The sequence below is a fragment of the Ursus americanus genome, chromosome 11 (genome assembly GCF_024610735.1).
Source record: "Ursus americanus isolate L20-20 chromosome 11, mUrsAme1.1.p, whole genome shotgun sequence".
Lineage (NCBI taxonomy): Eukaryota > Metazoa > Chordata > Mammalia > Carnivora > Ursidae > Ursus > Ursus americanus.
Window position 1 is genome coordinate 7073984 of NC_142137.1, and position 24903 is coordinate 7098886.

At 38.4% G+C, this 24903-nt stretch overlaps 1 protein-coding gene across 1 annotated transcript; it reads left to right on the forward strand.

Annotated features, from left to right (window-relative positions):
* Window positions 1-282: 282 nt before the first annotated feature.
* HTR1E (5-hydroxytryptamine receptor 1E) lies at window positions 283-24037 on the forward strand. Its single transcript, XM_087865303.1, has 2 exons — window positions 283-872; window positions 19653-24037. The coding sequence occupies exon 2, from the start codon at window positions 19833-19835 to the stop codon at window positions 20928-20930; it is 1098 nt and encodes a 365-aa protein (XP_087721429.1). The 5' UTR covers window positions 283-872; window positions 19653-19832; the 3' UTR covers window positions 20931-24037.
* Window positions 24038-24903: the final 866 nt, after the last annotated feature.

The following is a 24903-nucleotide window of genomic DNA, read 5'->3' on the forward strand; positions in this document are numbered from 1 at the left end:
CAGTTTGCTTTGACTCCGTCTCCAAACTATACTCTTTCACATTGGATTCGTGTTTCTCTTTTGAGTTGTTATGAACATAAATTGTGTGTGGAGTGTGGGTGAGCGTGTAGGTATAGCTTACTGAGCTGACCAAAGGGAAGTCCATGCACACAGATGCTCTCCAATGCCACCACCAGCTCATCATGTCAGTGTCTTTTCAGGACCTGATTGAATAGGTTCTGTGGTGCAAGGGACAGTGTTCTGGACTTTAGGTCTGGAGGCTATAATCAGTCTGTTCATTAACAAGCTGTAGGACTCTGGCAAGTCCCTTCACCAGCTTCTCTTTTATTTCTATAAAAGGGGTTGAGGCAGAGTCTCTGATGTCACTTCCAGCTTTAAAATTCGGTGCTTCTCATGCATGTTCCTAATTATCATGCCTAATAGGAACCATCAGTCTTGCTGCTGCTTGATCGCTTTAGTTTGAAAAGGCCTTTTTCAAACTGACATAGAGAATGCTAAATACTCTATTTTAAATTAAAATTTAGATAAAGAAACTAGCAGATGACATTAAAATACAGCAAATCCTCAGTGACTTTTTGAGTCTAACAATTACAGCTTCCCATGAACCTTAACATTTCCCTGAATTGCAAACATTATGTTTACCATTTCACAGGTAAATATTTACATGCCTAAGTAATGAGAGCTTGAGAAATAAAGAAAGCTCTGAGAAATGAAGAGGATAATTTATGCTCTAGAGTAGATATGTACTTTGTAATTCAGCTCCATTGAAGAAACTCTCCTTAATATCCTTAACATCTTCTTCAAGGTCCTAGAACAAAGGAAAGAGCTATTTGTCCACTGCGAAGGCTGAAGTATTTCATGCAAGGTGTCAGGTGCGTATTCAGAAAACATTACTGCATTGTATAAATTCCTGTGTATTTAATACCTACTATACACTGTATTAAGGGTATTATGTATATTGTTTAATTCTCACAACTGTCCTTTGACATTATCTCCAATTTTCTGGTCTCAGAGAAGTCAAGTAACTTAACCAGGGACAACAGCTAGTAGGGGACAGAGCCGGGATTTGAACCTAAGATTCTAAGGCCAATACCTTCATTCTTGTTACCCCATTGTCTCTGGGAACACTGGCCAGACACACCCACTACATGTCAAATACTTCATTGTTTTTCATAGATAATGACACTGTTTCTCCCTAGCAATGCCTCTGCACACTGAACCCCTCCACGTGTCCCTCCAGCAACATCCACCAATCCCTCAGGAATGAGAATGAAATAGGCTTAGCCTCAACTATCGGTGTTCTCAAGCTCTGTAACAGGGACAATTGACACATCAATGTAGCATGTCTTCAGGCATGAAAAGCCCTATCTCTTTTCTCTCTTCTTAATCATAGACCACATTTTTTCATAAGTATCTACCTCCTCTCTCCTTCCATTGTAATTACCCAACTGTCCCTAGAAGACATCTACCTTCTAAATGTGCTTTAGAAAGTTTTTGACCTTTACTGGTCTTTGAGAAATAAAAAAAGATTGGAGGCACTGCCCTAGACCGCTCCACTTCTGTCTTAGACTGGATCTCCTGAAAACATTCTGAGATGAGGAACTGTGTGCATAATGCTGGTTGGGGAGTGCTCTCAGGAGATATACCTGCAAAGAAGTGAGGAAAGGACTGAGGGAAGGAAGACCCAGGGATGGGTCAGCCCTGGAAAGGGGTCTGGGATGGAGCAGCACAGAATGCTCTACACCCTGTCAGACTGGTAGACCTAATTTGTGTCTTCAATTTAATTATGTTTCTCTTCCAGACAAAGGGTTTTTAAAGTTCTAAAGACAGTCTGAAATCTGACTACGCAGAATTTAAAATATCCTGAGCTTTCTCTCCTGGGAAAATAAATAGAATAAAGAAAGATTATGAAATCTGAAAGTTCTAAAAATAATAGCCTGAAACTGGGTAATGTGAATGAAAGCCAGTCAAATCTGTATGGAATATAGCATATTACTGATTCATTATCAGATCACATAATTTAATTATATTCTATTTACCATGCAGTTTTCACACCCTAAACTTCCCAGTGTAAAGTCTATGTTATCTGATTAGAGAAAGCAGAAAGAGAAAGAAAGAGGCCATGCAAAAGAGAAGCTTAGTTAAGGATGGCAGACTGCATTGTAAATTCAGAAACATCTTTAATATGTAAAAGAAATGATGCAAATTCATCTTTTGTTTTCTATAAATAAGCCAGGTTTATCTTAAACTATTGGTAAGAATATTTTTCCCTTTCATCTTTCCTGGACTTGAGCCATTTACAATTTGTAACACAGAGAAACATTTTTCAGATCTAACTTAACATGTAACTCTTTGTTGTTTCAACTGAATTTAGCAAAACCCAGAAAGAAAATTCCTTCCTAAAACATAATTAATTTCTACAACATGTTGATTTAAGCTGCTAATTTAGGAACATACAGATCCCTATTGCTAGGTTCTTCCAGTCAGACTTTAAAGATATTCTTCAAAATATGTATATATCTCAAGTCCTAAAATAAGGAGGTTTTAGTGACTGAAAGATGTTGAGGAAAATATAAAGCTCTTATTTAAAAGTATCAAGTCAAGGGATGTCTGGGTGGCTCAGTTGGTTAAGTGTCTGCCTTTGGCTCCACTCATAATCCCAGAGTCCTGAGATGGAGTCGAGCATCAGGCTCCTTGCTCAGCGGGGAGCCTGCTTCTCTCTCTGCCTGCCACTCCCCCTGCCTGTGTTCTCTCTCTTTCTCTGACAGATAAGTAAATAAAATCTTTGAAATAAATAAATACATGTGTTTGACTTGATATTTGGCTATAATATCATAGTATAATCTATGCTGAAAACAGTTATTTAACTTTTTCCTAATGGGAGATTATATAATAACTATGCAAATAATGCTGATAGGCTAATCTGATTAAATAAATTAATAACTCAATAAACACTTAAGGTTTACATGTATGTATATATTTAAAACATTTCCCATAAGTTAGTGTCCTGGGAATTATATAAAATGTACTTTTAAGTCTGTCTCTAAAGGAGACACAATATTTCATTTTAGATAAATTATGCTAGGAACAAGATATAAACTTGTGGAAAGTACAGTTTTTTATTTGTTTTATTTACACCATATCCCCAACAGGTGGCATAGTAACTGCACAAAGTAGGTGCTCATAACTATCTGCTGAATTAATAAATTAGGACAAGGTTAGTGGGGACTATAAGATAATACTAAGAATAAGAAATGGTCCCGGCCATTCAATGAATATACTTCGCCTTAGAAAGAGAGCCAGCAGATATTTAAAGCAAAAGGAGTTCAATCCAGGTTTGGGTTAACACTAAAACACTATTGACATCTGTCCAAATTCTATTCACAATCTTGGGTTCTTACATAAATGTTCTGAATTCTTTTAAAATAGCACAACGGGCATAAGCCCAGAACCATGACAGCTTTGTTTCAACAGAGAGTTAAGAGATGGCCTGTTTATGAAATATCTTTACCACGAATTTTTCATGCTGGGAAATCAACAAAATACTTACTAATTCAGCTATAATGCTTAACTATGTTATTTGACCAAGAGATTGAAATGGTCCTGGAAAAGCCAGGAGAGAAGTGAGAACTTGGCAAGAAATATGACCCCATGGAGTCACATAAAAACCCTAAATACTCCATTATCATCACTATTATATAATATGCTTTATACTTCATGAAGCAAATTGGCACATAGTATCTAAATTGGTGATCGTGACAACCTTGTGTATCAGGGAGCAGTACTGAATCGTGTTGGAGGTTTGGGAGTACTAACGTCAATCTTTCGCAACCTGGTCAGTTGAAAATAATAATACTGATAATCATGACCATACTTATCATAGCTAGTACCTAAATAGGACTTATTTATGTGTCAAGTGTGACCTACATGCCTTTACCTGTTAGCTCAATTACTCCTCCAACCACCACAAGTCTCCAAATGGTAATCGAGGCATCTGCTTTATTCAAGTTGGTTGGCAAATTCACTTTCCACCTGGTTAAAAAAAAAAAAAGATGCATTTTTTGTCTCTCTCTTCTGCACTGAACCAGGGAGTGACCATGCTGACTCTTCCACCCAGTGTCATGCTGTAAAGCTGAAACAGAGAGAACTGAGGTGTAGCTGGAACAGGCTCATGTGGTCTGATGGTCTGTCTACTGATAGCCTGAGTGTGTGAGCCTCAGCCTTCCCTGCACCCAGGCAGGTCCGTGAGCTGAGGGAGAGGTGGGCACAAATGCCAGGCTTTCCACAATGTCACACTCTCTCTCAAGTTTTTTCAGTAGGTGGAAAATTTGTACTGAAAATGCTGCTGCTCTCTCCTGGGAAGGAAAGCAGCTATCCCCCCATGCCTCCATGGGAAACTGCAGGGAAGAAAATGAGTGTTTCAGTCCATACTACCCCCAGCACCTCCAACAGCCAATTGAGGGAAACTGAGGACCATGTAGGCTTAGTTTCTTCCTCAAAGGCAAGGAACTGGCAAGTAGCAAAGACAAACCTTGAGCCCAAGCATTCTGACCACAGAGCGCACATCACATTCACTCTCCACTACACCAGAAACCTTGCACTCCAACAAATTTGATGAACGCTGAAAGGCAAACATTCTAGAAGTCAAAACCCTTGAATGCTCTTCTGGAAATGCTTTCATGCCCTAACCAGATTCTCTTTTTCCCATAATTTCTTGTAAAATGTGCTGAAAACATATCTTTCAAACCATTTCTTTCTGAGCCAAGTTAAGGGATAGAGTAAACGACAGAAAAGAAAGGAAAAAATTGTAATTATATTTCATCTCACAACAACATATTTAAAATTTGACTCAGTCTGACTTTGGTGTATTTCTATTACTCAAAAATACTCATTATATTGTGTAGCAGGGTAAGACATCTTCTGTTCATAGAGTTAGCAGTTGTGCCAAAAGCACTAATATTTTGCTTTACTTAATATCAGACTCAAGAACAGATGTTATATTATTCTCTTATTTGTATTTTTTCATCAGGCTTCATTCAACAGGTATCCCAATATGGAGCTGCTTGTTAGTTTACTTTCCACTAAATATAGACACATAATTAATATGTGCTGGGCCATAAAATACTTACTTACTGTTTATTAACAAGCTCAACTTGCAGAACATGTATACATTTGACTGCATTTTGTGAAAAATAACTCAGAGTCTTGAACTTCCTCGTGGGAGTAGAATTATATCACCTTCCAGGCTGGAAGATAATTTTATATTTTACATGCGTATATTCTGTAACCACTACTGCTGTTTTTTACTATTTGTGATCTTGTAGAGAAGGGAAGAAAGTTATATCACTTCCTAGCTGTGATTCTTATAAACAATAAAAAAGTAGCATGAAGGGTAACAGTTCTATCAGTTTTCTGATAAGAGCTTCAATTCGTAAGCATGGTGACTGGAATAATTGGTTTTTCTCTAAGCAGAACTGGAACTGAAATTAGATTGAATCAAGACAATGGTCCTCAACACCTTTGCTTCCATTTAGAAGGATAATTTTTTTTATTATTTCTAGGAAAATAAAAAATCGTAGCTTTTCAGATACCAATCTAGGCTAGTTGCTAGTGTTTGATCACTAATCAGTCATAATTCTCTTCTGCTCAGTCTAGACACCACCTCTGAATCCTCAGCCCAGCACTCCATTAGTCAGGACCCATGAGTTGGAGTTTATATGAGGTGAAACTATTTGCGTTTCCTATTACATTTGAAGTACCTCAACTGCAGCAGTTTAAAAAGAAAAAAACAAATATAATCCTATAATATTTACAGAGATATCAGTGCTCTTTCAAATTCTGATTAGTGCTACTAATCCCTATAGACTCTTTCAACACTTTGCAGGAAAATAATGAAATCTAATTAACTATATTCTAGAAGGACAGCTGATCATAGCTTAGCAACTAAGAGGGTTCATCAAGGTAAAAAGAAACATAACAAAGTCCCCTATTGAGCATTTGAAAAATGGCACTAGTATAATCAAGGAACTGATTTTTAATTTAATTTAATTTTAACTTAAATATTCATCGATGGCTGCCATATTGGATAGCACAGGTGTATTGAATCTTGTTTTACCTTCACAATAACCTGGTAAAGCAAATCATCTCCACTAAAAAGAGAAGGAAGTACAGACATATTAAGTGACTTGCCAACATTACAAAACCGGAAGGAGACCAAATGTATACTTGAATGCAGTTCTCAACTGGATTCCAAGTTCTCAACTCTGGGAATCCAAGTTCTCAACTCTTTCTATGGTACCATATCAAGCTCAAGGTAAGTATGAATCAAGAGAGGACAACCCCCCAAAACTAGTGATTGTACACAACCCACCAAAAGTTCACAACAGGGAGGGGCGCCTGAGTGGCTCGGTCAGTTAAAAGTTCATGATAGGAAGTACACTACAAAGAACTGTCAAAAATCTGAAATCTTATCCTACTTGTAAGCTAACAAATAAGCATGCCACAGTTTCATGAAAGCTGTCAGAAGACAGGAAATTCCTGAGTTAGAGAGGAAGGATTTTATTATAGCAATAGCAGTAGCCAGAGTATTAGCATTTTCTTGTACCAATTTCCCAAGCCCAAACTCACACAGTGTTGCAAAAAGGGTCAGATGACTCTTGCACGTGCAGTGAGTGCATTACAGGTTGCTTACTGAGCTTAGAGAACCCAAATATTTTATAATGGGCAGTAAGCATCCTGCCCATTACCCCATAAAGAGGCATTATCTTTATCATACTAGACAATAAGCATGCCTCCCTTTTCCAAGTTCCACCTTTCAAGACTATTCTCTCTGGAAATATCCTTGAAGTAGATAGTCTGGAACAAAGGCAATCCCAAGACTTGCATGAATGTGAGAGACCACACACGATACAGATACGTGCAAACCTCCCTCCTGTAGAAAATGCCCTTGGAAGCAGTTGGAACAGAGCCAAGTGGTCTGAGCTAGCAATGCTTCCCCAGGTGGAAGCCCAGTAGGAAACCTTAGCCCTGCACATAGCTTAAATGCTCATTCCCTCGGGTCTGCCACAAAGGCACACTGCATTGCAGAAGAGTTAAAAGAAAAATGTATGCACAGTGCAGGAAGGAGCCCAGATCTTCTCTGAGGAGCTGAGTACTTCAGTGGTATCATTCAAGCTGGGTCAAAAAAAAGTCATTTCATTTTTTTTTAAATATGGTAATATAACCTCAAGCACCAGCTCACTTCAATGACAGGCACTTCATAAAGTTCATTTTTATTATTCTCAGCTGAAAAGTAAATAACACTTCTACAGGTGTCCTTCATATTAAAAGGCTTTATTTGCAGGCAATAGAGACTCTCTGTTGACTAAAACCTTATCTATGCTTCACAGAGCAGATTGTTTTTCCCCAACATCTTTCAAAGAGGTATGGCCAGTCCATTCTGCACAAAGAAAAACAGTGTGGTAAAAGAGATGATGCAACAAAAGCCAACTGAAAGAGCTCTAGATGGCCAAACATGGAACAATTTGGGCAAAATCAAAAAATGCAGTATTCGATTATAACCCAAAGAATAAAATAAATATTCATGAGTCCATATTGATAAACAAATAATGTTAATAAGCATCCACAGCACTTTTATAAAGATAATTTTCCCAAAAGTGGAGTCTACTGTTTCCTTGGGACTGAATCATAAATGTATAGATGTATATAAATACACATTACTGAATCAGTAAATAAGTGATAGAGGACAGACAAATCTTCCTTCCAGAAGAATTCCAAATAATATATCTACATATTCCCACCTCCAGGAGGTGGAACTCAATTGCCTACCCTGGAAGGTGGGCTAGACTTAGGGACTCACTTCTAAAAAATAGAGCAGGAAAAGTGAAAAACAGTCCCTTAGCAGTGGAGAGTCCTGGCAAGAGCTGCCTTAACCAAGTGATGAAGGTTAACATTGCCAGTGATGTCACGTGGATACAATGTACTCTGATGCGAGGTAATGAGACGGGCACTTCAACTCCATGGTATTCTTTCCAAATCCCATAACCCCAGTCTAATCCTGAGAAAAACATCAACAAACCAAGATCAGGAGACATTCTACAAAATATCTAGCCAGTACTCCCCAAGGCCATTGAGGTCATGAAAAACAAGCAGAGTGGGAAATTGTCACAGACTAGAGGAGACTGAGAAAATGTGACAACTAACTACAATGTGGCATCCTGCAGTGAAACAGAAAGAAGGCATTAATGGAAAAGCTAGTTAAATCCAAATAAATTCTGGAGTTTAGTTAATAGTGATGAATAATGTTGCTTTCTTAGTTTTGATAAATGTTCTCTGTAATGTAAGATGTTAACAATGGGTAAAACTGGGTGGTGGATTTACTCTCTGTACTATCTTCACAACTTCCCTATAAATTTAAAATTATACAGAAACAAAAAGTTTATTTAAAAAAATAGATGGTACAAATTTATCTCTTTGTGTGCTCTTGCCTGACGCATGGCAGAATTCTATAGCTAATGCACTGCCCAATCCAAGAAGCACAGTGAAAGGAGGCTCGGGGAAGCTAAATGAATTCAAAGACAGGGGTGAAGTAGCAACAACGCACTTCACAATAAAAGGAAAAGCAACATTGGTTCTTCACTGAATAACCTGAGTATTTGCGTAGTAATCTGAGAAGCAGAATATAATCTGAACATAATAAAAATTGAGGCTCTCCTTTATAGGTCAGGAAGAGTAATAAGGTAAAAGCCCAAACTGATAAACCAACCAGATTTCGAAGAAACAAAAGTGTGCTGGCTATCCAAAAATGTCTATGTTTAATAGTATAAAAGACTCAAATTAAAAACATAAATTTTAGACAAACCCTTCAAACTTGTGAAATTTCTCTATATTCTCTTTATTAATTATCTAGGATATTATAATAATATCTGACATTTATATTATCATTTCCAAAGTAGTAAAACCATTTTGCCAATAAATTGTATCTCCTTCTTGCCACCCAGTTCTCTAAATTACTTCCTTTTCCCACTCAGGCCATCCTCTGCTTTCAACCCTGAAGGTTTCAGCCCCAACCCAAACTTCCCAACCTGCACTCCTCTCCCAAGTCCCAACTAAATCCTATCTCTTGCTTTTGACACATTTTTGGATTCATGTTCTAAATAATAACCCCTTCAAAATAACTGTGAATGGATAGAAGGACATCTGGCTCTTTCCATATTTTGGCTATGGTGGTCATTGTTGCTATAAACATTGGGGTCTATAGACAGATGAATGGATAAAGAAGATGTGGTATATATATATATACACACACAATGGAACATTACTCAGCCACCAAAAAAATGAAATCTTACCATTTGCAATGATGTGGATAGACCTAGAGGGTATTATGCTAAGCAAAATAAGTCAATCAGAGAAAGACAATTACCATATATTTCACTCATGTGGAATTTAAGAAACAAAACAGATGAAAATAAAGGAATGGAGGGGATATAGCCACTTTGGAAAACAGTGTGGAAGTCCCTTAAAAAGTTAAAAATTGAGCTACCCTATGATCCAGCCATTGCACTACTGGGTATTTACCCCAAAGATACAAACGTAGTGAAGAGAAGGGCCATATGCACCCCAATGTTCATAGCAGCATTGTCCACAATAGCTAAATTGTGGAAGGAGCCAAGATGCCCTTCAACAGATGACTGGATAAAGAAGATGTGGTCCATATATACAATGGAATATTACTCAGCTATCAGAAAGAACGAGTTCTCAGCATTTGCTGCAACATGGATGGCACTGGAGGAGATAATGCTAAGTGAAATAAGTCAAGCAGAGAAAGACAACTATCATATGATTCCTCTTATCTATGGAACATAAGAACTAGGAAGATCGGTAGGGGAAGAAAGGGATAAAGAAAGGGGGGGTAATCAGAAGGGGGAATGAAGCATGAGAGACTATGGACTCTGGGAAACAAACTGAGGGCCTCAGAGGGGAGGGGGATGGGGGAATGGGATAGACTGGTGATGGGTAGTAAGGAGGGCACGTATTGCATGGTGCACTGGGTGTTATACGCAACTAATGAATCATCGAACTTTACATCAGAAACCAGGGATGTACTGTATGGTGACTAACATAATATAATAAAAAAAAACATTAAAAAAAAGAAGATAATAATCTCTGTGAGACACACACGCATGCACATGTTTCACTTCAGAGCAATAGTTCAGTATTCACTAATACAATGTCCATGGAAACTTGATACAGCATAGCTACTGTGAATAATGAGAATCAACTGTATATCTTGATCCTCTTTTTACCTTTTTACTTATTCATGATTTTATATTTAAAGTATTAAAATATGTTTCCTGTTCACAGCAAAAAAAAAATATTTAAAAAAATTTTAAAAAAAGAAATGGACTCCTAAATGTTGCATAAGTCAAATAAGAAACCGTGAAGGAATTAGAAAATATTTCTGACTGAATGATAATGAAAATACAAATACTAAATTTGTAGGATGTGGCTAAAATAGGGCTTAGAGCAAAATTTATAATTCTTAATTCTTATGTTGTTGGTGAAAAAAGTTTTATTTTTTTTAAGTCTCTCTTTTTTTTTAAAGATTTTATTTATTTATTTGACAGAGAGAGAGACAGCCAGCGAGAGAGGGAACACAAGCAGGGGGAGTGGGAGAGGAAGAAGCCTCCCAGCAGAGGAGCCTGATGTGGGGCTCGATCCCAGAACGCTGGGATCACGCCCTGAGCCAAAGGCAGACGCTTAATGACTGAGCCACCCAGGCGCCCCTGAAAAAAGTTTTAAACTAATTATCTTAGCTTCTACGTTAAGAGACTAGAAAAAGAAGAGTGAGTTAAGCCAAAGTAAATAAAGGAAGGAAATAATAAATATAAAAGCTGAAAGTAATTAAATAAAGAATAGATAATAGAGGAAATCAAGTCATTCAGAAGCTGATTCTTTGTAACAATTAATAACATTGAAAAATCCTTACCTAGACTGACCAAGAGGAAAAAATAAAGTTACCAATATCAAGAATGAAAGAATACCACATAGATATTACAGGCATTAAAAGTATATGAAAGGAATATTATGACTAACTTTATGACCATGAATTTGACAACCTAGATTAAATGAACAAATTATTTAAAGACACAAATTACCAAAAGTGATACAACAATAAAAAGAAATTCTAAAAAAGCCCAACATATGGTATATTGGTGTTGTTGTTGTTGATGGGTTTTTAAAAAATTATTATGTAAGTATAGGAAAGAAACTGAATTTACAGTTAAAAATCTCCCCACAAGGGGTGCGTGAATGGCACAGTTGGTTCAGCATCTGAATCGGTTTGATATCAGGGCTACAAGATGGAGCTACATCGGGCTTTGCACTCAGCACAGAGTCTGCTTAAGACTCTCTCTCCCTCTCCCTCTGCCTCACCCCCACCCTGCCTCTCTTTCTCTCTCTCAAGTAAATAAATCTTTAAAAAGAACAAAACCTCCCCATGAGGAAAACTCAAGATCTAAAGGGATCTGCAGGTACGTTCCATCAAATATTCACAAAAGAAATGACATTATTTCTCAAACTCCTTCAGAAAAAATTTTAACTCATTTTTTAAAGCCAGTATACCCTTGACACCAAAACTCACAAATCAATACAAGAAATTTTCAGACAATATATCTCCTGAACATAATGCAAAACTCCTTAACAAAATATTAACAAATCAAACTCAGCAATATATATTTTTTAAAAGATACATCATAACTAACTGAAGTTTTTCCAAGACCGCAAGATTGGTTTAACATCCAAAAATCAATTACTATGATTCAGCACAAGATATCATAAAACAATCTCAGTAGTTGAAAAAGATACATTGGATAAAATGCCCACTTATTATAAAACTATCAGAGATTTAGGAATAGAAGAAAATTTCCTCAAACTAATAAGCAGGATCCAAGAAAAACTTATAGCTAATATATTAATGGTGAATGATGAACATTTCCCCCGTCTGATTGGGAAGAAAATCAGAATGCCCTCACCACTTCTACTTAGTATTTTGCTATAGTTCTAGTCAGTATGACATAGCAAGACAAAGAAATAAAAGCAATAAAATAGGAAAAGAAATAAAACTGTCTCGGTTTGCAAATGAAATGATTGTTTTTATAGAAAAACCATAAGAATCTATAAAATATCTACTAGGATCAATAAGCAATAAGAGATCACAGATTCAAAATCAATATCCAGAAATACATTGTATTTCTCTATACAAGCAATAAAAATGGAAATTGAAATACAAGTACCATTTACAAAAACATCAAAAATATTAAAATACATAGGAATAGTCCTCTTTCTGCTACTTCATTATCAGTTTATAGAAACACTACCAACTTATGCACCCCTATATTTAATGCAGCATTATCTACAATACCTAAGATCTAGAAGCAGCCCAAGTGTCCACTGACACATGAATACATAAAAAGTATGTGGTATAGATCTCGATATACACACACAATGGAATATGAAGTAGTCATATAAAGGGTTGAGGGTTTGTTTTGCCATTTTTGCCATTTGTGACAACACAGATGGACCTTTAGGGTATTACACTAAATACACAAGTCAGACTGAGAAAGACAAATACATACGATTTCACACATATGTGGAATCTAAAAAACAAAAGAAATGAACAAACAAACAAAAAGCGGAATCAGGCCTATAAATAAAGAGAACAAACTGATGGCTTCCAGAGGAAAAGTGGGTATATGGGATGGACAAAATGGATGAATGAGTGAGAGATACAAGCTTCCAGTTATGAAGTGAATAAGTCATGGGAATAAAAGGCACAGCATAAGGAATACAGTCAATGATACTATAGTAGCACTGTATGGTGATAGATGGTAGCTACACTGGTGGTGAGCACAGCATAATATATAAGCTTGTCAAATCACTACATTGTATACCTGAAACTAATGTAACATTGCATGTCAACTCTACTCAAATTTAAAAATTAAATTAAAAAATACATAGTGATAAATTTAAAGAAATATGCATAAAACCTCTACACTGAAAATTACAGATATTACTGAGAGAAACTGATAACAAGTGCAGAATGCTTCTTTTTTCTTGTATTGGAGAACACACAATATTGATAAATTTTAATTCTCCTTAGTCATTAGTTTTTACACAATGTCAACTAAAATTCTAGCAGGTTTTTGTAGAAATTAACAATTTGATTCCAAAATTTATTTGGAAATTCATAGAACCTGGAATAGCCAAAACGAGGTTGAAAAAAAAAGAACAAAGTTGGACTCACACCACCTGATCTCAAGACTTACCGTAAAAGCTACAGTTTAAAGACAACGTTATGTTTATACAAGGGTAGGTCAAGGAATAGAAGAGAGTGCATAGAAATAAACGACACATACAATTGATTGATTTTTGACAAAGACACCAAAGCATCTCAGTGGGGAAATAAAGTCCTTCCTACAAAATTTGCTGAAATAACTAGACATCCACACATGGGGGAAAAGATAAACCTTAACACCTATCTCATATCCAAATGCAAAAATTTATTCAAGATGGCTCATGAACTGTTAGTTTACAAATTTGGGAATTTGTCAGGTGAAATCTGAAATTGGCCCCTGAACATGGAGAGCAAGGAGAGTCTAAGAGTCTAAGAGTCCAGACTGGTAAGTGGTAGGTTTACCAAGGGAAATTACACAGGAGTTTTGCCTCAGGTGGCCACAAGATGAGCAGATCTCCACACCCACCCTCTATAATCTTTCAAGTTTATATAGAAGACTTACCTGTGTTCCGTAATGTATACCATCCCGATAGTCTCATCAACTTATTGCTCTCTCAAGGCTGCATCCTTGACAATGCCTCCACTGTAGGAATGGTAGGCCAAGCACACATTCCAAGGATGGGGAACTGTAGGTGGTGAGATCCCTCTGATTGTCTGGGTCCAGCTCACAGATCACCCAGTGGTCGTGTCCCCCTGAGGACCTCTTCCAACATGAAAGCTAAAGGTATTAAGCTTCTAGAAGAAAATATAGAAAAATATCTTTGTGACCTTGAAGTCATTTCCTGGGACACAGGAAGCTCTAATCATAAAGAAAAATAGGTAACTTAGACTTCATCAAAATCAAAATCTTCTGCTTATCAAAAGACATCATTAAAAAAACAAAGGTAAAGTATAGAGCATAGGAAAATGTTCACAAAACATTTTTGACAAGACATGTGTCCAGAATATATAAAATCTCCTAAAACTCTATGTACCCTGTTTTGTTTGATTTTTACAATGACAATGTTTTCCTGTCATTATGAATATAAAAACTTCATAATAACCAGATCTCATGTCCCAACCACGATCTGAATAAGCAAGAAGAGAATAAAGAACCCCACACTCCAGTATCTCCTCTACATCTTCCTTTGCTCCCAGTGAAGACCAAATAAGAAACAAACTACTATCCACCCTTTCTTTCCTGTAGACAGGCCAAGAAAATTCTTTATGAAGGCTGAGGAAATGAAGTTAATGAACAATTGGAGAGATCAAATTAGTAATATGAGGGCAAGCAGCTGCTCCTGAAATTAAAAAAAAAAAAAGGAAACTGGCACATATTGAAGATTTTTTCTTTCTTTTTTTAATTGAAGTATAGTTGACATATAGTATTATATTAGTTTCAGGTATACAACACAGTGATTCCACATTTACATACATCAAGAAGTGGTCACCACGGTAAATCTAGTTACTATATATCACCGTACATAGTTACTATAGTATTACTGACTATACTCCCTATGCCACACTTCACATCCCCACGACTTATTTATATTATTACTGGAAGTTTGTAGCTCTTAATCCCCTTCACCTATCTCATCCATCCTCCCACTCTTCCCTCTGGCAACCACCAGGTGTTCTCTGTATTTATGAAGTTTATGAGTGTGTTTTTGTTTTGTTTTATTTCTTAGATCCTATAATAAAGATTTTTTTAAGTTATTTGAAGAAATTTGGGCAAAATGAAAATGATCAAAGAAGAGATGAAAGGATATTTATGATAAATTAGCAATAGTTATTGAAAACCAATAAAAGACTAGATAAGATGGTGAAATTAAAAGTGAGTGTGCTCATGACCTCTTGTCCCTGGTGTTCCGTCACTGGGGTAGTATAAGTCAGAGGCTCTGACACATCTCAGTAAATGAGCGCAGCATACATTGACCCATTTGGTTTATAGCGATTCTCTCCTCTTTCTGATCTCAATGAAAAACCATTTAAATATGGCTTTGGACTGCACTGGTATTTTCTATGTCATAATCAGAGCAGAAACTAAAAGTTACAAACCCCCAAAGAAGTCCCTGCTTTAACTCTGATAAGATTATGTCCGTTTTTAGCTATGATTATTGCAGTTAATTTTCCAACCCAATGGACTAATGAAGGTTTGGTATATTGATATTGCTGTTTGGACTGGTTCTGCAGAACGTGTTTTGAGTTAAGTGTTATAATTCCTCCTCCCCTACTATGAGAAAAGCTAAAGAGACTTAAATTTTCAGGTGCTACTTAACTAGCACTGTTCTCATTAGAAATCATACTACCTCCTAAGGAGTGGGTAGTGATTATAAAACCATACGTTATTTTAAGAAGGTAAAGGAACCCAAGACAACTGGAATTGGATCATTTCCTGAGTATGGCTACATCTTTGTTCCCATCACAGTCCCTAGTGTAATCCCTTAAATTGCTCAAAGAATTCTACTTCCCTGGTGTCCCAGCCCTACGGACTCCCAGCCTCTTCCATTATTGCCTTCCTGCTTCCTCCTTTGCATTTCACTCACTCCAGAAATGCTCTGGGCCCCAAGATAAAGGATACAGAATGTAGCAGTAAAAAACAAAACAAACAAAACTGCAAGTAGTCCAGTGTAAAAAGACAATCTCTCACCCTAAAAAGAAAACAACCTTGACCCCACATCTCCCTCCACAGCTACTTTATTTCTCTGCTCCCCTTTTCAGCAAAACTCTTGAAGTACTTGTTCTTATTCAGTGCCTCTATTTCCTTTCTTCTCATTCTTTCTCGAAACCACTACCTTCAGCCTTCACTCTCCACCACTGCACCAAACGGGTCTTGTGAAGGTCACTGGTGTCATCCACATTCCCCAGCCCAATGGTCAAGTCCTCACCGCCCACCACCTGTCAGCAGCACTTATACAGCTGATCACCCTTACTTCATACACTCTTTTCACCTGGTCTTGGGATGGAATTATCTCTCATCCTTCTCCTGCACCTGAATAAGCTGTTCTCCTCTGCCTTGCTGGTTCCTCCTTTTCTTCCTGATCCTTGATTAGTGAAGAGCTCCAGCACCCAGTTCTCAGACTTGTTCAATCTAAAATTGCTCCCCAGGTCATCTCACCCAGCTATTCAAAAGATTATGCTCCACATGGTGTTATGGAACACACTTCAAGATATATTTTTAAGTGAAAAAAGATAAAAGATGGCAAACTGGTTGTGTGCAGGAATTTGGAGTGACCGACGACACGGAGATACAAAACTTAACTCCTATTCTGAAAGGCTTGGGCACAGAATAAACCAGGAAGACACATTAAAGACCTGACAGTGTAGCCCCAACCAGTAATGTTTTTGCTAATTTAACTGGAGGCAGTTAAAAAGATGAATCAGACATACATCCCATCCTCCAGAAATGTACAGTTAGTTGGGGGCGGGGGGATGAAAAATAAATAGGGACAGAGTAAGGAAGAAAATGGTGCCACCAGAGAAATGAGAATTAGGATGTATGGGAGCTCAGAAATAGAGCAGCTTTTAAAAGCTTGATGAAGCTGAATTATTTGATTTTTTTTTTACTTCATGTTTTTAAAATAACATTTCCTAATTATCTCTATTATCAAACTAAAACTTCTAAAGTTTTCTGTCTCTTATCCATGCTACTCTCTAAATTCTCAATCTTCCAATCAGAGTGGAAAAGACTTTTTATTTAGAACTACTTTTCTGGGGTGCCTGGGTAGCTCAGCTGGTTAAGCATCTGACTCTTGATCTCAGCTCAGGTCTTGGTCTGTGAGTTCCAGCGCCACACTGGGCTCCACATTGGGCTCCATGCTGGGCATGGAGCCTACTTTAAAAAAAAAAAAAGAATTACTCTTCCAACAAACCTCAAGAACCCAAGAAAAACATAACTTAGGATTAATGTTTGCAGGAAAAAAAAAGAACTCTATTTCATGTAATTAAGGAGAAAGGGATAAAATAGAAAACATGTTGGTCACAGGGAGAAATGTAGAGAGGTTGCCCCAACCTAATAGATGGCTCAGGTGCAACCCAGGTCTCTCTGATTCCAAAGCCCATACACTTCCAATGCTACAGTTTATCTCAGATATAAATGCAAGTCTAAACTGACTATAAAAGAAGGGAAAATAACCAGGGGAGAAGAAAACATTTAATTTAAGAGAAAGAATGTATTGTTGGTGGATCAAGTCCCATAGAAGAAGTAGGGAAACATGAATTTCAAGAGGATACATCTGCAGAAATGCTATAAAAGCATAAGGAAAACAGAGAGGCAGAATGATTCTCATTTCACTGCAGAAAGATAAAGACTGTTTTAAAAACAATTGCCCCATTTTTGGCCTCTAGTGAAATCATTTTCTTTTACTTTCTATATCTAAAGAATAAATGGTAACCATCTCCCAGTCTTGATTTTTGCCCAATGGGCAGACGAAATTAAATCCAGAGCTAGACAGATCTCACTCTGGCTGGAGATTTTTATTCCTGCCCCCTGATTTCCAGTCCCCAGGCCCCCCAGACTTTCACCCAGTCCATTCTCCATTTCATACTTGCCTCACCTGCTCCTGCCCTCATTAAAGAATGTCTGTTAAGCCTAATCCACATCAATCTATGTCCCTCCTTATAACAGCCAAAATGCCAGTTGTCTTTCAAGTTTTCCTGGACCTAATCCCACAGAGACAAATCAGAGGATTTGATCGATGTCCTGACCAGCAGCCATTGACTATGAATATTCCTATGTGGATTTTGATTGATATTTGGGTTTACAGTAGTCCCCCTCCTCCGCAGAAGATGCATTCCAAGACTGAATACCTGAAACCACAGATAGTACCGAACCCTATGTGTAGTACGGTTTTTCCTATACTTACAAACCTATGATAAAGTTTATCAGTTAGGTACAACAGAAGATTAACAACAGTAACTAATAAAAAATAAAACTATTATAACAGCATACAATAGTGGCGCCTGGGTGGCTCAGTCAGTTAAGCACCAGCCTTCCGCTCCCGCTCAGGTCATGATCCCAGGACTCTGCTCAGCGGTGGTTCTGTTTCTGCCGCTCCCTCTGCCCCTCCCCCGCACTCGTGCTCCGTCTCTTGCTTTTGCTCTCTCACATAAATAAATAAAAATCTTTTAAAAAACAGTATACTATAATAAATATTATGTGGTGAATGTGCTCTCTCAAAATATTTCATTATGCCGTACTCACCTTTCTTGTGGTGATTTGAGATGATAAAACGCCTACTGATGACATGAAGTGAGGTGAATGATGCAGGTTTTGCGAGGTAGAGTTAGGCTACTATTGACCTTCTGAGGATTCGTCAGAAAGAGGACCATGGGCTTGCAGACCTGGTAACTGAAAGTGCGGAAAGCGAAACTACAGATAAGGGGGACTCGAACCTTTTTTTTTTAATTCCTTACAACTATGCGTTCAATAAATGTCACTATCTCACTGATTACCAGCTATCCAGAGACAGACAGATCATAGATGGTAGGTAGACAGATAGATGATAGATAGATAGATAGATAGATAGATAGATGACAGATAGATGATAGAAAGAAAGGAGAAAGAAAGAAGGAAAGAAAGAAATTGAAAGAACACAAATGTTAACCAAAACTAAACACATTTTTTTTTTCTAATGTGGAGTTCTTTGAGCTTGGTGATGATGCTGTTTCACAGTCAATTTACTGTATTACTCTGAGAACAATTTGCCATAAACATCAAAGTAATGTTACATGCTTTTTTTCTCTCTTTTCTCCAAAGAAATGAACAGTGGGAGATGTAAAATGTCAGAAATAATAAGACAAAATTGCACAATTTCATTGTGACACTAAAATATCTTTGGAGTTGAGCATTTGCTATGAAATTTTAAAACTGCTTTGAAGTCTGATTATTATGAACAACATAATTTTTTCTTTAATGTCCCAGAATTTCTAAAGTATGATGCAAGGTGAATATGTTTCCAAATAAAAAATAATTTATGTACAGATGTATATATATTAATAAATATAAATAAGAAAGTAATTCAGGTGGCAAGATAGACTTTAAAGTCGGTAATGTCTTCACAAGAAAGAGTTTGGGTACTTCACTTTTTAAAAAGTATCTTTTTGGTAGCTATACTTGTGTTTAGCACAGCATAAGGATTAGACTTGTGAGTCACTATGTCTACCTGAAATTAACGTAACATTGTGTGTCAGTATATGTCAATTTTAAAAAAATATCTTTTGAAGAATAATGTAAAAATGAACTTTATACCCAGAAATAAAAAAGAAAATCATGCCAAAAATGGTAAAGAATTTATAAGTACTGAAATATGATAACATTTTCCAGGGGGGAAAAAATATGACTTTTTCATTCATTAACCAGTAGCATACTATCTTCCAGGAACCCTCAGAAGAAATGCTGTGGTGCTTCCTTTTACCCATACAAAATGGAACATAAGAAACTACATAGCTGAAGAAACTACAGTCTTTTATAAATGAGAGGCATTGAAGTCTAAGTCATTTCCAGCTGAGGGAAAATCACCAACAGCTTCTCCACAGTGTAGATTGAAACAGGGAAAACATGAATATCACTAACTGTACCCCAGAAGCCAGTGTGGCTGCGAGACCCAAGACCATCACTGAGAAGATGCTCATTTCCATGACTCTGGTGGTCATCACCATGCTGACCATGTTGCTGAACTTGGCCGTGATCACGGCTATCTGTACCACCAAGAAGCTCCACCAACCTGCCAACTACCTGATCTGCTCCCTGGCTGTGACAGATCTCCTGGTGGCGGTGCTTGTCATGCCCCCGAGCATCACGTACATCGTCATGGACAGCTGGAGACTAGGGTACTTCATCTGCGAGGTGTGGCTGAGTGTGGACATGACCTGCTGCACCTGCTCCATCCTCCATCTCTGTGTGATTGCTCTCGACAGGTACTGGGCCATCACCAATGCTATTGAATACGCCAGGAAGAGGACGGCCAAGAGGGCTGTGCTGATGATCCTCACCGTCTGGACCATCTCCATCTTCATCTCCATGCCCCCTCTGTTCTGGAGGAGCCACCGCCAGCTCAGCCCACCTCCTAGCCAGTGCACCATCCAGCATGACCATGTCATCTACACCATCTACTCCACACTCGGGGCATTTTATATCCCCTTGACTTTGATACTTATTCTGTATTACCGAATCTACCACGCAGCCAAGAGCCTCTACCAGAAAAGAGGATCAAGCCGGCACTTAAGCAACAGAAGCACGGATAGCCAAAATTCTTTTGCGAGTTGTAAACTGACACAGACTTTCTGTGTGTCTGATTTCTCCACCTCAGACCCTACCACAGAGTTTGAAAAGATCCACACCTCTATCAGGATCCCTTCCTTCGATAATGATCTAGACCACCCCGGAGAACGTCAGCAGATCTCTAGTACCAGGGAGCGTAAGGCAGCACGCATCCTGGGGCTGATTTTGGGGGCGTTCATTTTGTCATGGCTGCCATTTTTCATCAAAGAGTTGATTGTTGGTCTGAGCATCTACACAGTGTCCTCTGAAGTGGCTGATTTCTTGACGTGGCTTGGTTACGTGAATTCTCTGATCAACCCTCTGCTCTACACAAGTTTTAATGAAGACTTTAAGCTGGCTTTTAAAAAGCTAATTAAGTGTCGAGAACATACTTAGATGGCAAAAAGCCAAAAGGCATTGTTTTTACCAGCCTGTGAGTGGACAGAGGAAAGGGGTTCAACTTATTAATTCTTGAACACAGTTGGTTCAGAAAAGATTGTAAGGTAGTGTGGTCTTTTTGTTTGTTTGTTTGTTCCGTTTCGTTTGAGGTTTGTTATGGTGTGCCGTTTTCTACCTCTGGTTTTATTTGTGGTACATGATTTCAAATAAACATCCTATAAAGACAGAAATTTCATAGAAGTAATAATAAGGTGAAATAGTAACTACTTTTTTTTAGCCATTTCAATTAATCCTGCAATTAAAGAAGGCCAAAATAAATCTTCATTTGCAGAATTTCTTATTACTTATAAATCAAATACCTGATAACTTGCCCTCGTGTGGCATTACATCTGAGGTCGTGGCTCCATATACGTGCAAATTTTAGTGGGGATTGCATGACTACATAAAGCATTAATAAAATTTTTAAAAAAGTGGTGCGCTGTCATCTGCTTGCAGACCTGAGCTAAAATCATTTACTGTGACTACATAGCCCACTCCTTTTAGGCACAAATAGTACAGCTGACGTGTCCTTTATAGTTCATGATTAAATATGCTTCTTCATTCTTTAAAAAGAACCTGGAATGAATACTCTGGCACTTTCCTAGGTCTTTGACTATGAATATGAAACATAAACAAATACAAGATAATCTAAATCTCCTTTGGTCCATGTGTTGCTTTATTACCTGACAGGCACATTGGACCTCCTCCCATTCTAAGAAGTGTCCCACCGAGCCTTGCACACACTCCCTCACTCTAGCAGGATTCGGGTGGGAGTACAAGCAGCTTAACAGAGTGGAGTGATCAAATGAAGGAATACTTTATCTGAGAAACTTTGTTGGAGAATGTTACTCATTAAATTCCCAGTTGTGCACTTGGAAAAACAATTAGAAGTTGAAAATCTGTGTTTACCACAAAGGTCACCCATCGAGGAAATGAGCATGAAATTGTGGACCCTAGGATTTCAGGGGCTTCCAAGCCAGGCTGCACCCTGGGGCCAGGAGGTCGCAGATGGGACCTGAGGCCACAAGCACCTCTCCTGACCTGGGGTGACTACTGTAGTCACATGGAGGAGCTTACAACTAAGTCAAGAGTGATGACAGAAGGGAACAAAAGTCTTTAAATTCATGTACACTGTCAAGTCAGTGACTATTTTACACCTCTTCTCGTCTCATCCACAGCTTCTCCCCGTCACTCTCCACAGGTCATCTCTCTTTGCTTGCTGAGAAGACACAAATTTGCTCCCTCTCCACCTCCATGTTTTAGCCTTAAATCTATGTCCTCTAATCTTTTCTGTAATCTTGCACATTTCTCCTTACCCCGAACTCCTCTCCCCCACTCCCCCCTCCTCTCTCTGTCCCCTCTCTCTTCCTCCCTTCCCCACTCCTTCCTCCTTCCCCCTTCCTCTCCCCACTCTTCTTTAATCTCACCTCTCAGTTTGCTCAAGTCTCTCGGACCCTGGTGTACACTTCCTTGGGCCCTCCTTCCCGCTCGAGTGCCTGCTCCGTTTCTCTCCTGGCTCTCCCACCTGAGTTTCTCCACTCATCAGTCCTTCATTCTGCTCACCTCTCACCTTCCATCAACTTTCCTGTCCTTTGCCATCTGAGTGTGCCCCTCCTAGCTCTCCTGAAACAGATCTCCCAAAGGTCTTTGGTGACTTGCCAGTAGGCAAATATAATAACCTTCCCTCTGTCCTTATCTACTTCCCAATCTGTCAGTTAAAATAGCTAAGCCTCCCTTTCTTGTTTAAGCCCATGACTTCCAAAATGCTTTACTCCCCTGATTCTCCAACCACCTCCTCATTCTTTGTCTCCTTTTCTTCCTCCTGGGGCATTGCCCTCAGCTCTTACCTCCAGTATCTCCATACTCCGTCCCATCCCATCACATGCCTGTGGCTTTTCAATTTGTGTCTTTAGTCTTGATCTTTGTCCTTCTCAAACTCCAGACCCAGGAATTACATCCAGTGAACATCTCCCTATGAATAGTCTATTGGTTCCTCAAACACAGCTTTTCCAAACTGAACTCACAATCATTTTCCCACATTCAAACCTTCTTCTCCTTCCACCTTCCCAGTCTCAGATAATAGGATTACCATGCTTTTTATCATTCCTATTAGAAAAATGTGAGATCCTCTCTTTGTGGCTTGTCTCAAACATCTAGATAATCTTAAAGTCTTATCCATTTACCTCTACAGAAATATTTGAATATGCCCCTTCTTCTCCAATAATTTGGTCCCCTCATCCATTCCAAATCTTCTTATCTGATCTACATACCTCTGGAGTCCTTCACCTGCAGCTCTGCCCCTACGCACCTGCATACCCATCAGATGCATCGTCTAGAACAGTGGTTTTCAGAGTGGCAGCTCCCAGCCAGCTGCGTTGGCATCACCTGGGAAGTTGTGACAAATGCGATATCTAGGGCCCCACTGAAGACATACTGAATCACAAATTCGGAGAGTAAAGCTTCTGTTTTGATAAGCCCTCTAGGAGATTCTGGTTTGAGAATCACTATCCTCAAGCATACCACTGGTTTTTAATTATAGTACTCATAATCCTTTACTATTTTCCAGTTTCAAATAAATTAAGAATCCTTAGTATAATATTCAAGGCTCCTTCATTTTGTGACTTTAAACTACCTTCCCAGAGTTGTGTCTCACCACTTCTTCTCACCCACCTCATCTTCCAGAAAAGTCTGGATATTTTCTGGGTTTTCTGAGCTCCGCTAACAGTTGATCCCACTGCTTCAGAAACCTGACCCCATGGCTTTCCATTCTTCTTCTGCCAATTCTTCATGCAATCTTGCAGCTCAAATGCAATCTCTTCTCAGATCCTTCTTCCTTCTCTATCACTATGAAAGTCCTCTCTCCCAGCTCTGTGCTCCCATAGAACCCCATTTCTATCGCTATTATAATATGCACCCTATCTTATAGTACATTTGTTTGTGTATATCGGCTGTCTGCCCTAATAGATTGTGAGCTCCCTGAGGGCAGGAACCATGTCTGTTTCATTTCTGTATTCCTAGGGACTCCTGCAGTGTTTTGCACAAAGTAGGTACTCAATAAATGTCTGTTAATGTGAATGAATTATGTCCCTGGAAGAGAAAATGTAAATGTACCATCTTCCTCCAGTGAGAAAACCAAACTTCTAAAATCCCATGGTGCAATACTGACTTTTTTTTTCCTCCCAAAACTTACCCTACCACTTCCCAACCTTGTTCTAAAAACTGTTAGAAAAAGCTTCCACATGGAAAGAAAAAGGATTGCCTGTTGAATATAAATGAATATACTTTATTCTGTAGGATTCAGGCTAAGCTGCTTTCAAAGAAGGGGCCCCCAAATATAGTAGTTCACACAAGATAGTTTCTTTCTCCCTCACATGACAGTAAAGAGGTAGGAGGGCAGCCCAGAGTGAGTAGGAGACTCTGCTGCCAACACTATCCAGGACAAGATGGTTCTGCCTTCCTCCCGGGGCTTTTTCTCATCTGCATGGCCAAAGCTGACTTACCATCACATCTACATTCCAGTCCACAGGAAGTAAGAGAGAAGTAGAGAGCAGTTTCCTTTTAAGGAAGTTATGTGGATCACACAACTTCTGCTTGTACTCCCTCGGCAATAATTGGTCACACGGCCACACCAATTTGTAAAAGAGAATAGGAGAGTAAATCTCCAGCGGGGCAGCCATGTGCCTTGCTAAAATTGAGGACATTATAATAAAAAGAAGAAAGAAGGAATGAATACAAGGGAACAATGAACAGTCCACCTCAAAGGGAAATTGGTTTCTGTATGTACAACTCCTACATCTCAGGCAAGTCAACTGACTACCCAGCTCCTGGTGATCTGTGTATGAGGATGTTGAGATTTAAATTATGGGTGACTGGACTGAGGTTGTGTGTATGCTGAAAATTCAGGATTTGTCATGATTCTATCTCTACTATC

Coding starts and splice junctions, on each gene's coding strand:
- HTR1E (XM_087865303.1), top strand. CDS start 19,833: ATGAATATCACTAACTGTACCCCAGAAGCCAGTGTGGCTGCGAGACCC.